Source organism: Gobio gobio (assembly GCF_949357685.1).
Source record: "Gobio gobio genome assembly, chromosome: 5".
Classification (NCBI taxonomy): domain Eukaryota; kingdom Metazoa; phylum Chordata; class Actinopteri; order Cypriniformes; family Gobionidae; genus Gobio; species Gobio gobio.
Genome location: NC_137101.1, coordinates 11,428,301 through 11,443,957, shown reverse-complemented (window position 1 = coordinate 11,443,957; position 15,657 = coordinate 11,428,301). Strand labels below are relative to the sequence as shown.

Sequence of the window (15,657 nt, the reverse complement as noted above, 5' to 3'; positions counted from 1 at the left end):
CTCCGCCTACCGTCAGGGAATCGAGGGAGATGAGATCAAAGGATGCAGGATATAGTGGTTAGCAACTAGAGGGGGAGAAAGACCTAATAACGGCCGCTCCTGAAAACAAACGGTATCATGCAATGACACCTGAAAGAGTGCAACGAGAGTTAATTTATAAGCCATAACCTCGGCGAGCTGTTTCTGTCATTTTCCTAAAATACATTCCTACTCGTAATCAGTTTTTGAGGTATATTTTAATCCACAGTTTAAATAGCTGCATCATTACAAAGTATTGAATTATATGGATAATTTATTACCATGTGATATATCTGCATTACTGTTTAACCAGCATATTATTTTAAATAAAAAGAAAAAGGTTTTAAATAAACTGTTCTTGTCTGACATAAATATAATACAAAATATCTGCCTTCAAAAACTTGGAGAAATATGAATTAATTATATTCCAGCATAAATTACAGTTAAGCACTAGCAAGCTGAATAATAATGATGTTTATAGGTAATACGTGCAAACATGTTAAATCGATGCATGCGAGTGGCCAGTTTTTTATGACTTTTATGCTAATTTTAGAGAGTCCAAACTGTCTTTGTTAATTGGCTGTCTAGTAGCTCTCACACCATGGGATGTCCAGATAATTGATCCCTTTCTCAAACTTGTGGATTTTCAGTTGGGCGAGTCACATCCTTTGTTTTTCTTTGATATATGTCCTTGCTGGAATATTTAGCATTTTTGTAATTCATTCTGCAAGACATTATCTGTACGAAGACCTTGGACTTTTATTTATTTGAAGGATCTTCTAGTGAAATGGTTCTGGGTAGCTAAAGAATTATACTGCTTTCTGTACACTTTAACACACTCGCTTCATGTTTAAAGCGCTCTTAAATTTTATTAAAGCATAAACGGAATCAGGGAGTAAAACAAAACATATTATAACAACTTTATACAGCTCAAAATACACAACAATACAAAATACAAAGTAGAAAACTGTACTGTCTCTTGTTCTCCTCAGAAGAGAGATGTGGAGAGAGGATGGACCTCTGTAATACATGAAGGAAGGGCCTTTGTTGTCTCTTTTAGATCTGCTGTGTGATGTTTGGCATTGAGATGAAACTAAAGCTGCTGTCTAAAGAAGCTCTGTGTGGCGGTAAGGCTCTGTCTCCATCTGTTGGCCAAACACTAGATATAGTTGTGTGAATGCTAGTGTGTGAATAGTATAACTTAAAAACGAAGATATTCTCGCAAACATACTCTTATATGCATACCTACAAACATACGGTTTCAGGCTTGTTTTGCAGTGCACATAAGTGGTTTCAATTGTACACACACACACACACACACACACGATTCAAATGTGTCTCTGATGCAGCTGTGCTTGGATGGACGTGTGTGGGTGAGATTCCTGTAAGCTGAGTATATTATGTGTTTCAGAGAGCAATGCATTGTGGCATCTTTGCTTTTGACATGTCCTAGTAGTATGTGACACAGCTACTTCATAGGGTTAAGTTTCATTTTACAGAGATTTCCTGCTTTTTGACTCACGACACATTGTATTGAGACCCTACAGAGATATGTTCTGAGACATTTGACGAGGGATGGCTGTAAATTCTGAGAAACTGAAAAGGGAGTGTCAAAACACTGAAAACTCCATGAGTATTTGTCTCTTTTTCTCCGTCAGTAGTGGTCCTCTTTTTTTCCAGTTATCCCCAAACCCATCTCTCTGACTGAGAAGACTTCAGCTGTACTGACTCGCTGTTGTCTCCATCTGCCTGCTGTCAAACAAAGGTAAATAAAACAATGAAACGACAACAAAAAACTACACAAAAGCTCTATGTGTGGCATGCAACATGACCGTAGGTGGTCAAATTGTGTTGCGCCTCCAGTAATATATGATAATAATATCAGGTATCATGTGATACCCATTCATGCAAGTACATTTATTTTACTTGTTTATTTACAATATCTATGCATTACCCTTCAAATATTTTAGGTCAGTAAGAATGTAATACTTTTATTCCGCAAGGATGCATTAAACTGATCAAAAGTGACAGTAAAGACTTTAACAATGTTACAAAAGATTTATAAATGCTGTTCTTTTTTACTGTCTATTCATCACAGAATACTGAAAAAAGACTTGTATCATGGTTTCCACAAAAATATTAAGGAGCACAGCTGTTTTCAACATTGATCATTTATCACCACATATCACCAAAATAGCATATTAGGCATACATAAAATATATTAAAAAAAATGATAGTATTTCACAATATTACTGATTTTACTGTATTTTTGATCAGAAGAACGCAGCCTTGCTGAGCAGAATAGACCAAACTTTTAAATGGTAGTGTAAAAAATAAAAATAAATAATAATTTGGCATCAAACTCGCAACAAGTTACTGACCTTGCTCGCAATAGCTTTCAGTTTACCCAGTAACGAAGGAGTATTTGAGTAAACAACATCGTCCTCATTCTCCTCCCCCTCCCCTTCTGCTAGCGCACAACTGTCCGCTGCTGGCAACTCGCAGTCCTTATTGGCTGACATCACTAGTCTGGAGTATTTATATTCAAGCCTGTTCAAAAAATGAAAGGATGTAAAAAATTAAAAAGCACTTTTTACATCTGAAGCTAAATTTACATTGACAGCTTGTTATTACCTCTTGTTCTTTTTCCAGAAATAGCATGTGAGAGAAACCAAGAGTGCGGCCATGAAGGTTCCGCCCCCAATTCCAGCCTTCGCCCATAGGCTGACCACCTCACAGTGGGCAGAGGTCTTGTTCAGGAGCGGGACCCCTTTGATGCAGAGTTTTGGTTCATTCCACACATAGAGGGTGTTCTGTTATGAGATAGGCGATTGAAAGATCGGTAAGACGTCAAATAAATTGTATAAGATACATTTGTGGTACGATTAGAGATGTACCTGTACTCCTCCTTTGCACGCTCCTTCTATTGAGTGATAGTCGGCTTCAGTGCAGAGAGGACAGGCACTAGAGCTCTCCCAGAGGAAATGAAACTCACAGCCATTACATGTACCCGCTGGGCACTTGCTAAACACACACAGAAACACAATCAAGAAATGTCACACAAGCAAGTGCTGTTGCTTCAGGTCAACAGCGTTTCCAACTTCAGGCTAACAGCATGACGCCGAGTGTGATATTGCTTAGTTTTATATAACTATACATTTTAACGGAAAAATATTTTAGGCACAATATCGGGAGATACTTTTTATATGTTTGCTCTGCTAATAAAAATAGTTCCAAACTAAACCAATGTACTATAATTGACGATTACACGTCTCCCAAGAAAGCTTTGCTGATTGAATCAGTGTTTTTGAATGAAATTATTAAGTGAATGATTCAATGATTCACTCATAAAAACGGTCACTTGTAACCACTTTCTGGTGTTACCATGTAAGAAATGGGGGAAAAAAACCCTACCACTAAATGCACAGACTGTGTCTGGAACACAAAAACACTGAGAAGTGGTATCATCACTCTTGAAACGCATTTTAGCCAGTCAAATTCGAAAATCAAAAAACGTATCACAATTAATCGTGTTTCCGCATTGTCTTTTCTTTAAGCGAAGAAAATTGTTTGTAAATGTAATTAATCAGTCCGGCAATTATTGTAGATGAATCATGCATTTCAGTGCATTCCTAACCTAACACACTCACATAATCAACATTTCTCATTTCACACATGGGAAATGTAAACTTGAAAAAGCAAATCTGCAAAAACCCGATATTCATTGCATATTTGCACTGGCTTGCAAACCTCCGCTGGTTTTCGTATTAGCATATATATTAATAACGGAGTTTCACTCATGGGTGATATTTCATTTGTTGAGCTTTGATGATAATTCACCATATACAAAGAATGCAACTGAATACACATCCCGTCTGGGTTTCATTTATAAATAAATAAGAATGTTTTTCTGCATTTACTGAGCTACTCCGCTATGCACATTTTAATGGAACATTAAATGGAAAAAAGTTATGTCAGACGGAATAAATGCATCCTAAAATAGTCTTTATATTTGTGAACAAAAAAAAAGACCGAAAACACGCACCTTGGGACAGTGAGCTCCCCGCGTGTGCTCTTTTCGGGATCGCAACGCAGAGTCACGACTGTGCTACGGCCGTTCAGACAGGATGCTGTGGGCTGCGGAGAGCTGAGAGTGAGAAAAAAGACTTTGTGTTATTAATGTCATATCATTGCACACATCAACTAAGCATTAACAATTTAATCTTTCTTCCTTTACCGATAGAAGAAGTTGATATCTGGAACTTTCCGTGACGACTTAGGGAAGAGGTCTGTGCTGACAGTGACCCCATCCAGACTGCTATCAACAGAAGCTCCTGAGAAATGGAAGCATGAAGGAAGTGAGACACAAGTAAGCAATTCAAACACCTCTATTCTGAACCAAACACAAAAGTGCCATGAAAAACAGCCTTTATTGTAGATCAGGGGTTCTCAACTCTCTGGCACTCAAGGTTCTGCTCTAACCCAAATCACACACACCTGAACAAGCTAATCAAGGTATTCTTTTACTAGTGCTGTGTTCAAAATCGCTCCCTATACCCTTAAATAGGGCACTATCCGAGGGGACAGCCATTTGTTGTGGTTTCCGAAACCATAGTGGACGTTATCAAGTACACTCATTCAATCCCACAATGCACCGCTATAACGAGTGTACAACTAATGTGCGTTCAGTGGCTACAGAATACCCATAATGCACTGTGAGAGTCACGCGCCAAATTAATTCCAGCGTCAGACCAGAAGATGGCGACCGCAGCTGAATCATCCACCCATTTTCCAAACAGCTGGTCCAATGTGGCTACAGCGTAATATCTTTCGTGTATAAATTCCTTTTTAATTTAGATTTATACATGCTAGTTTCCATGACAGAGTTTCAAGATAAATATTTTAATTTGTACTGGAGCTGCCAGTTTGCTATGTTTCAGATGGTTATTAAACAGCAAGCACAAACTATGCAAAAGCGTCAGCTCTTCTGGCGCACTCAGTGTCTGAATTCACTCACTCGTTTCCATTCACTCCCTCAAGTGAGCTATATAAGTGGAGTAATGTAGGGAATAGTATAGAACAGGGGTTTTCAAACTTTATGATACCAAGGACCCCCAAATATGATGAACATTTTATGAGGGACCCCCTTCCTAAAATCCATCTATATATTTTTATGTATGAAAAAACATTTAAGCTGTTAGATAAGTAGTAAGTGTGACATTATAAATACACAACATATTGTTTCCAAACTTAAATTGGCTATGCTTAATGTTGCATGTATAAACCCGAAGAAAAATATGTTCAATTAAAATGATTTGTACAAGCAACTTTCACAATAAATGTATGTAAGCAGATTACGTAAGCAGATAAAGGGGACTATAGCGAGAAAAAAACTCACTAGAAAGATACAAAGCAAACATATACTACAATTCTGGAAATTATGTATACGGCAAGAAAGGAGAGAAACATTTAGAAATGAAACCTTTAGAATGTTCGGTAGACTTTATCCATTTTTACTTTGTCTTTTTATTCTCTGAAATTTTCTGGGGACCCCTTAGTACCACCTGGAGGACCCCAGTTTGAAAAACCCTGGTATAGGGGGCGATTTCGAAGCTAAACTCTGCAGGAAATTTGATCTTGAGGGCCAGAGTTGAGAACCCCTGCTGTAGATTAATGCAGGTTAAGGGTTTCACTGTGACAAAGACACTGACACAGACTTGACACTGATCCCTGAGCAGACTCGCTTAGAGACGGAGATAACAGACTGACATCAAATTACATTAAAGTAATTAAAATACACTCCCGTTCAAAAGTTTGGAGTCAGCAAGGATACAGTAAATCGATCAAAAGTGCGAGTAAAGACATTTATAATCACTACTAGATGATTTCAAATAAATGTTGTTCTTTTGAACTTTCTAGTCATGAAAGAATAAAAAAGTATCATGGTTTCCACAATAATATTAAGGAGCACAGCTGTTTGCGTGGATAATAATGAGAAATGTTTCTTGAGCAGCAAATCAGCATATTAGAATGATTTCTGGACGATCATGTGACACTGAAGCCTGGAGTTTTGCAATTACAGGAATAAATTATATTTTAAAATATATTCAATTAAATTTTAATATTTCAAAATCCTGGTCAAAATGAATGTAGCTTTGATGAGCATTAGAGACTTGTCCCCAAACTTCTGAACGTTAGTGTGTGTCAAATAACATTAAAGGTTACACATAATCTCACCAAGGAAAGTGTCAGCCAGGCTGATGGACTGAGATGACAAGGCTGTTCTGAAGCCCCGCCCGTCTGCAGGAATGATGGTAGATTGGCACACAAAAGTCTCAACGAAATTGTTGAGGTCAGCGGATTCGTTTTGCACGTCCTTACTGGACAGATCTGTGACATTGTCAGTGCACACTGCCACCTTCTTCCCCTGCGACAGAGTAAAATGTGGTGACTTTGTAGATCATCTTAAGAAGTCAAAAAAGCAGTTGTTCCTGTTTCTATTTTCTATTAAAGCAATCTATTATTAGCTAGACTGAAGTCGGTTAAAGATAGAGATGTGGGAGTACCTCAGCCCCACACAGACTGATATTAAACTGGTGGTAGTATTTGGTTCCCTTGGAGGTGAAACTAGGCCCATTCATGATTGACCCCACTGAACTCAAGGCACTCAAGTCATAGGTCAGCGTTCGGTTCTGATCCATATGCAAGAAGGTGCAGTCGTTAAAACACACAGAGTGCTCCTGGACACACACACACAAAAGAAAACACATTTTGGATGTTAACACTGTCATACATTGTCCTGCATTTCCTCTGGTTTTACATGTACCTTGTTGCTCTTGCTACCAGGACCGCAGGGCTGACAAGCCTCGTGCCCATAGATGTGATGCCCGGAGAGGAAGGTGTTGGGCGGGCACTCCTGGCACTGGTTAGTGTCTTTGTTGATGAAGTGTCCAGCAGGACAGGGGACACAAGAAGAGCCGTCCTGCTGACTCATCATTGCACAGGCGTGGCAACCAGACGCTGAGCCATCCATCGCGTTAGTCACCGTGATCGAGTAGATCTTTGCAATGTCATTTACATAGTGACGCACCTGGGAGAGAAAGACAGCGGATGAGAACGTTTTCCATGCAACAAAAAGGTACTTTAGACTCATTTCTGGTGAATCCTTACATCAATGGCTTTGTTGGTACGTTGGAAAGCCCATGTGTAAGACACAGAAGCATTTTTGGTCATGATGTGGGTGTACGCTTGTCTGAGTTTACTCCCTACCCATGATTCCACAACATTTGTGCTCTTCCTGTTTACATCCTACAGAGAAAACAGTGATTCGGTAAATAACTTCATTCATTATAATAATCGGACCACTTGCTGAATTAAATATGGAACATTGTGAGGTCATGGGACAGTGTAGCATACTAAATTTTTTATTGTATGTTTCACATACTGTTTATGTAAATTGTTTTGTCTTACTATCATAAAATAGAGTTCACAGTCTGTGCTGCAGTTGGTCTCGAAGATAAACGTGATTCGGCCAAACTCAGTAGCTGAAGCATCGTCCACAGAAGTAGGAAGTCTGAGAGAGATAAAAGGTGCGGGAATCTGTAAATGTTCTTTGCACAACTAGAATTTTTACACTAGAATTGTACATTTGACTCACTTGAATCCAGGCACTCGTAAATTTAAGATGAGGTAATCGTTATCTGAGCCGCCCACTCCACTGCGAATATGGTCGCCAGCCACCTCCCAACCTACAGAAGCAAATATGCTATGTATAATATGCTATATTTATTTATTTATACTTTATATTCAGATGTTTCCATTTATTTCAGCTTTATTTCAATTAACAAAAATAGATTTTTTTGGTAATATTTTTAGTCAACAATAACAACACATTTATATAGCAACTCTGATATATACTGTATATAGATTCAAGATTTTAAGTAAAAAATACATATTTATATACAACACATATATGACACTGCCCGGCCAAAAATGGGCAAATGCTTAGGAGTCTATGATTGGATGATTATTGCAGTGATTATTATGTTTCTAGCATGTTATACCAAGGCCGTAACCATGTCTTGTTTGTTTTTATTTAAGGAAATTAAATTATTGAAGTATTAAAAGAGATTTATTGGATAAAGAAGAAACAAGAACAGTAAAATAAGTTCTAGGTCTTATTATAGCATACATAGTTGTGATGTAATCCATGATTTAAACTCTTTGCAAATAATATTGTATTTAAAAATATGCACGCATTAACTCTTGTTTGTATCTCTAATAGGTCAAAAATGTCATTTAAATGATATTTTCGATTCAAAATGGCAAAATTACATTAAAAAAGTTGAGTAGTTTGCATCACTGTTACTGTGGGTCTTTAAACGTGTGCATCGTGAAACAGTTGTCAAATACCACGCATGCACTCTTTCACTGGAAAAGCTAAAAGCGGGGTGTTGCAATTCACACTCATCTTTGGTGAATATTAAGCCCCGCCTTCTTTGATCTGATTGGCCATCATTTTGAAATTGACGAGTGATATTAGACCCCTGAGGCAGACCAGCCTAAATAGGTTCATTTTTAAACTGTCTGCCATCCTAACAACAAACAGAGTGGTGCGTAATGGAGAGCAGCATTCAAAATATCAAATATTGGGGGTGACAATTTGTCCATTTCCAATTATTGGGGGGGGGACTTGTCAATGCCTATGGTGGTTACGGCCCTGTGTTATACGTTTGGCAACAGTTCTTCTAACCCTAATTGATGGAGTGTAGCTTTTCATTTCTTAAACAACAATGTAGGAAGATTCATCAGGCTCAAATTGTGAAAGAATGGTTGGGAGGGAGCATGAAGAATCATTTTCACACATGAATTAGCGTCCAGACTGTAAATTCATTGAAAGTCTTTGGGATGTGCTGGAGGAGACTTTACAGAGTGCTTGACTCTTGCATTGTCAATACAAGATCTTGACCAAAAATGGATGCACCTCTTGATGGAAATAACATCACAACATTCAACCATAGACTCTTGAGCATTTGCCTATTATTTATTACATTATCTATATATTTATTACACTTACCGTTCATTTCATCACATTTGGAGTTGCCCACATTAAAACAAGAGGTTTTCATATTCCTCGGCAGGATGTTCCACCACTTGTATTCATATCCCAAAGAAGGTTCAGTTCCTCCCGGGCATCTTTGACATTCTGTGCCAAATGAAATCTTCTCCGTTAAAGTACCAGTAAACCAAAAGTGTGTAATAACACACATGAATATGTATGTATCTATTTTTATGTGTGTGTCTATATACCTGCGGTACCATCAGAATAAGTCCCCTGTGGGCAAGGTAAACAGGTAGAAGAGTTGAGCATGTAGAAGCCTGGATTACAGGGTGGACATTCCTCTTTCTCTCCAGAAGGGGGCAGTGTCACAGCACCGGTCACATTCTCCAGGCACACCTGAGGCTCCACCCACCTGTACAGTATCTGGGTCTAAGACGACACAGCAATATTAATAATTAACAAATCATCCGCACAACATTTACAACAAAACATTCTGCATTATATCCTACCTTGCCTTCACTATCACAGGCCGTGTGGATTTGAAAATAATCTTTCTCCGAACAAGGAGGCCTCTTTTTACACTGCGACCATCCCTCCTCTAGAGCATGCACACATGTAGAAAAACATTATACACAAATGTGTGTTGATTCATGCACAATAAGCCATATGTAGTTTGTTTGGGACAACAAAGAATGTAAGAAATCATCTGCATTCGTACGGGAATACTGTGTCTCGGAGCAATGTGTACAGGAACTGGCTCCTTTTCCAGAGTAAGCATTCCTGGGACAAAGGTCACATGCGGAAGAGCCTGGAGTTTTGCTGAAGGTGCCCGGCCTGCACGGAAAACACTCTGATGTGTACGCCACACCTGCTCACAAAACATGCAACAACAAAAAAAAGATATTTCATTGACAACTGATTTGTCATAGGGTACGAGTCACACAAGTAGACATTATTTGGCACACCTTCGATCTGGATGTTCTTCAAAAGGACCGGCTTCACTGGTTTGCCACCCAAGAGCATTCCTGTGGTTCTCCAATACAGAATATTTGTTCCTGTCTTCAGATTTACCTGTGACACACAAGCTATTAGATGTCAACTCACTTTAAGCATTCAGTATTAGGGTAATAAAATAGGCAAGATTACTAACCGTATGGGTTCCCCATTCTCCGCTGGTGGTGAGTTTGATCCATTTCTCACTCCCTGTCTGGTCCATCTCCTGACATTGGTCATTCTGAATCTGTACCAAAGGTTATTTTTGGAGTTATATTTTCCCTTACGGCACATTTATAGAATAAACTGCAGGATATATGAAGTGAAACCCACAAAGAACTCGAAGAAGACGTTGCTGTCCACATATTGATAGTCAAAGGAGACGGATCCCTGCTTCATGAGATGCACCGCGTACACCAGCGACACTGTGCAGTCGTCCCGATTGGATTCCAAGTGAGTTCCCTGAGCTGTCCATGAAGAACTGCAATGGAACGACACAACGTAAACGGGTAGAAACATTGCAAAAGCTTAGAGAATAGATACTTATATATAAACAGAATTTATATTTAGAGTCTGGCACTGACTTGTTGCAGGTCATTGACTCGTCTCCTGAACCTCCTGAGTCCATGTATGTGGCCAGACTGCTGAATCCCGCTGGGACGGAATCCCACTGGTCGAAACGCACACCGCTGCCCAACGAATAAGAGCCAGCCGCGCATGATGTGCACTGCTGGGAAGACATCTCTAAAAACTCCCCAGCTTCACAAGAAAAAGCTGCACAACGAGTAAGAACAGACTGTGTTTGCATTCTGACGCAATACCACTCTTAAAAATAAAGCTTCTTTATTGGCGTCAATGGTACAACTTTTAACATTCATGGAACCTTTCCATTGCAGAAAAGAACCTTTGTAGTGTAGAAAAAAGTTCTTTAGATGATTAATGTATCAAAAAAGGTTATTTTTTTAAACCAAAAATGGTCCTTCTATGGCTTTGCTGTGAAAACCTCCTTTTGGAACCTTTATTTTTAAGAGTGTACACATAAAAGCATTTAAATGGCATGAATGCATGGGCGTCGGAACCATTGTATGTGGGTGGGACAAGACCCTTCCACTTTTTACGACCAGTGATATTGGACCCACTCACTTTTATCCTCTCTAATTCAGCACGTCTGTTCACATACCCCTAATCGATAAACACTTATTATTAAACACATGTTAGACGCTTTATTCACACTTTTTTATTGAAAATAAATGCCTTTCCGATCTGATATGTGATGGGAAAAGGGAGTGGAGTGAGTTCGGCAAAAGGCGGATTCAAACCTCGGTTTGATTTGCCAAAGCTTGATGCCATGTGTCTAACCCCTACACTATTGCCGCTCTCAATGATAAGGTGATTTCCGTAATCTTGTCTTGTCCAACCAGATGTTTAGCAAACAAGGCAGTATATTTGTACTTAATGTAAATGGCATCTAGTCCAGTAAAATGTTTCTGAGAGAGGACCCACCCACATTTTTTTTTTTGCGTCCGACGCCCATGCATGAATGTTATTGCTTTTGATAACTAAATATAAAACCAAGGAAATGCCCCCAGAGGTTTTCTCAAAACATTTTTTTCTGATCTAGTGTTTCAATGTGATTCTATGTATGAAGTCGGTTAATTACGAACATTCATACTCCATTAAAAGTGTCTAAATACTTGTTTATCTTCATGTTGAGCAGCATAGTGTTCTTTGACTTTTTAAAATGCCTCTTGGTTTGATACTTCAAGTAATGTAATGCATTTTCACTAAGCGTGTGTGTCTATATTTGGTTGTTTTCTTACTGCAGTCTGTGCCTCTGACTGGTTCTGGTAGGCCCGTGCAGGTCCCCTGTCTGTGAGGAATGGCCACTCTCCATCTGGAGCCTGTGCTGTCACACTCTGTGTACTCAAAGTAGTAATCTGTCTGAAACACATGCAGATATCGACATATTCAGACATATTTACATCAAACACAAGTTATGGTATGTTTTTTTGTTCATAAACCAGCAAAAAAAATTCATATTTATATAAAGATTAATTAAGGTTTGTAATGTTACTACTACTCAATATATGTCTGAAACATACACACATTGACATATTCATACATTTACATCAGTGAATTGTTTTTGCACATTTTGTAATAGTGTTTAATTTGGTGGCAAAGCACAATGGTTATTTTATTTGAGCCACTGGCACAGTTTACTGCATCGTTCTGTATAAAATAATAAAATACAGTATATAAGAGTAATCTTTAGCCAAATAATTGACGTTGTTTTATACATTCACCAGCCAGTAAGAAATATATATAATCCTGGATACATTTGCAAATAATCATATACCTGTCATATACAAAATATGCAAAAAAAATGTTTTATCAAAACAAAACTCTCATCTCTTTAGAGGCAGATCAGAGGCAGCTTTACAGAATGTGCCCTTTCTAAACATATGGTCACATTACATAATTTCTGGGGGGGGGGGGGGGGGGGGAGGGGGGGGGGGGGGGGTCAGATTAAGCAGGTGACACATCTTACCCCACTAACCTCTATCTGATCTTTTACTGTTTCCTAAAAACAAACTCCCAGGCACATATAACAGAGAGACAGATATTGTGTGTGTGTGTGTGTGTGTGTGTGTGTGTGTGTGTGTGTGTGTGTGTGTGTGTGTGTGTGTGTGTGTGTGTGTGTGTGTGTGTACGATGGGAGGGGGGATTGGGACGATCTTCTGTCTATCTGCCTTCTGTCCCCGGGCCGGACAGTCACCAGGGCAACAGTCAAGAGCCCTGGGATTGTTGTCATGACAATCACTCATTGCTATTGGTGGATGGTAATGAATTGGAGTCTGATATACACTGATAACAACCTGAAATAATGAGGCCCCTAAATACCTCCCGTGTGTGTGTCTTTGTTGACAGATCTTTTATGCAAATCAGTGTGTATTCAATGTCCTGAAACGCACAGATTGTTCTCCTGTCCTTTAGGGGCAGACACATACAAAAGCCAAATCTACTGAATACACACAGACACATATTGAAGAGTGCATGCCATGTATTAAATTACATAAATGTTGTATAATAGAGTGTAATGAAGTTGTTGGCTACACTGCCATCAGCAAGGTGATAAATACACCCCCCTGGAGGTGCTTGTCATCTGGTAATGCTTGGTTACAGCACACCCATTAACACTAATGGTGCACCTGCACCTGCCACTATTGCCCCAGCCTCCCTCGCATATGCTCTTAAAGGAACAGTTCACTCCCAAATGAAGATTCTGTCATCATTACTCACCCCATGTTATTCCGAAACCGTATTTTAGATATATAGAATCGTTTTCTATACATTAAAAGCAAATCCTTCAAAAAAAAAAAGCAGAATCCATCCTTTCCTTTGTGGCCCTTTAATGTGTGCGTCTTTGTACGCAAACATGGATGAGTTAAATCCATAAAACAAAACCACAATCTTTCCAAATCAAACAGAGGGTGGAGATCCAGAAAGGTCATTCGTGTTGCATATAAAATGTTTAAATTTTATATGAATCTATTTCACAAGCTCTAAAGCAACTGCGGCGCATAACGCACAACAATCGAGCTGTCATCTGATTGGTCAGCCGAGCACCGCGTCATCATATTATAGCTTCGGATCTAACCATTTTAACATGTCAATAACAATATGTTCTTTTTGCTTTTTCGTCGCGGATTTCGTGGATAAATAACCGTTATGTGTGTGCATTAAAAATGAATAATACATAATAATAACAATACGCATTAAAAGGCATTGTAGATGCTCACCGTCATATAGCACTATATCATCCGTATAATATCTTAGAATTAATTTTAAATAGTTATATCATTAACAGAAACCAGATTTGTCTAGGTTGTGGCTGGTTTAAAATGGTTACATGTTTTATAAAAAGGTGGCATGTTGTCGTTTACCTCTTTACACTGTGGCAGGTTGCCTGACGCTCGTGCGCAGAGGAAGAGGGTTACAAAGCGCACAAAATAACAGGATGTCCAAGGCGCCCTCTTCTCCATCTCATAAAGGCAGGATTTAAATGAAAACAAGAGATGCCAAGGATCCAAATAAAGATGGGGAGGTTTCGCGATGTCTATGCATAAACTACAGACTGAGATGCGAACACGCTGCTCTCTGTTCAACGATAAGCTCTACTGTAGTTGCGCTTACGGGGCTTTGATTGACAGGGAGCGTCTGACGTCACGCTCGTCTCGTCGTCTCCCAGAGTCAGTTCACATGGCATCTTTTATGTAGGCCAAGTTAACCTTTTTATAAACTCGAGCATGTCGGATTCACAACTGATAATGTTCCACTAAAAAAAAAACTGTGTATGTATAATATAAATACAATATCTTATAAAATGCCTGGCATATCATATGGTTGTATGGTCTATACTATGTGATGCTTTGTTGATGCATAAAAAGTTGAACACAATGCTCTTTTATTATTTACAGTCAGTGACCCTCAGTAAGAAAGTCATGCTGCAGGGCACCAGAGAGACAATGCACAATACATAATTTAGTAATATTACACCATTACACAATCTCATTTATTTATTGTTAGGATGTACACACAAAAAGTTAACCAGTACCCACCCACCGATCTATCATCCATCCATCCATCCATCCATCCATGCATCCATCCATCCATGCATCCATCCATCCATGCATCCATCCATCCATCCATCCATGCATCCATCCATCCATCCATCCATCCATGCATCCATCCATGCATCCATCCATCCATCCATCCATCCATCCATCCATCCATCCATGCATCCATCCATCCATCCATCCACCCACCCATCCATCCACCCATCCATCCATGCATCCATCCATCCATCCATCCATCCACCCACCCACCCACCCATCCATCCATCCATCCACCCACCCACCCACCCATCCATCCATCCATCCATCCATGCATCCATCCACCCATCCATCCATTCATCCATCCATGCATCCATCCATCCATCCATCCATCCATGCATCCATCCATCCATCCATCCATCCATCCATCCATCCATCCATCCATCCATCCATCTATCTATCTATCTATCTATCTATCTATCTATCTATCTATCTATCTATCTATCTATCTATCTATCTATCTATCTATCTATCTATCTATCTATCTATCTATCTATCTATCTATCTATCTGTCTGTCTGTCTGTCTGTCTGTCTATCTATCTTGTCTGTCTGTCTGTCTGTCTGTCTGTCTGTCTGTCTGTCTGTCTGTCTGTCTGTCTGCCTGTCTATCTATCTATCTATCTTGTCTGTCTGTCTGTCTATCTATCCTTCTGCCCAATTGTATCCATCCATCAGTCTGTCTGTCTGTCTGTCTGTCTGTCTGTCTGTCTGTCTGTCTGTCTGTCTATCTATCTATCTGTCTGTCTGTCTGTCTGTCTGTCTATCTATCTTGTCTGTCTGTCTGTCTGTCTGTCTGTCTGCCTGTCTATCTATCTATCTTGTCTGTCTGTCTGTCTGTCTGTCTATCTATCCTTCTGCCCAATTGTATCCATCCATCAGTCTGTCTGTCTGTCTGTCTGTCTGTCTGTCTG

The 15,657-nt window shown here is 39.3% G+C and overlaps 1 protein-coding gene across 1 annotated transcript; it reads right to left on the bottom strand.

Annotated features, from left to right (window-relative positions):
* Window positions 1-760: 760 nt before the first annotated feature.
* Window positions 761-14,278, bottom strand: elapor2b (endosome-lysosome associated apoptosis and autophagy regulator family member 2b). Its single transcript, XM_079817869.1, has 22 exons — window positions 14,017-14,278; window positions 11,893-12,013; window positions 10,657-10,846; window positions 10,406-10,553; window positions 10,230-10,319; window positions 10,045-10,150; window positions 9,798-9,947; window positions 9,589-9,677; window positions 9,328-9,508; window positions 9,095-9,223; window positions 7,676-7,766; window positions 7,489-7,591; window positions 7,189-7,326; window positions 6,845-7,108; window positions 6,585-6,758; window positions 6,256-6,445; window positions 4,256-4,352; window positions 4,064-4,165; window positions 2,916-3,042; window positions 2,653-2,831; window positions 2,400-2,568; window positions 761-1,770 (listed from the first exon to the last, which is right to left on the bottom strand). The coding sequence occupies exons 1-22, from the start codon at window positions 14,113-14,115 to the stop codon at window positions 1,699-1,701; spliced, it is 3,009 nt and encodes a 1,002-aa protein (XP_079673995.1). The 5' UTR covers window positions 14,116-14,278; the 3' UTR covers window positions 761-1,698.
* Between the last annotated feature and the right edge of the window lie 1,379 nt (window positions 14,279-15,657).

What these genes read in the sequence shown, in the direction of transcription:
- elapor2b (XM_079817869.1), bottom strand. Translation starts at nt 14,115, where the DNA reads ATGGAGAAGAGGGCGCCTTGGACATCCTGTTATTTTGTGCGCTTTGTA. An exon ending in GAAGAACATCCAGATCGAAG is followed by an intron (nt 9,948 to 10,044) that starts GTGTGCCAAATA and finishes TTTTGTGAGCAG; the next exon opens with GTGTGGCGTACACATCAGAG. An exon ending in CGTGCAAAGGAGGAGTACAG is followed by an intron (nt 2,832 to 2,915) that starts GTACATCTCTAA and finishes ATCTCATAACAG; the next exon opens with AACACCCTCTATGTGTGGAA.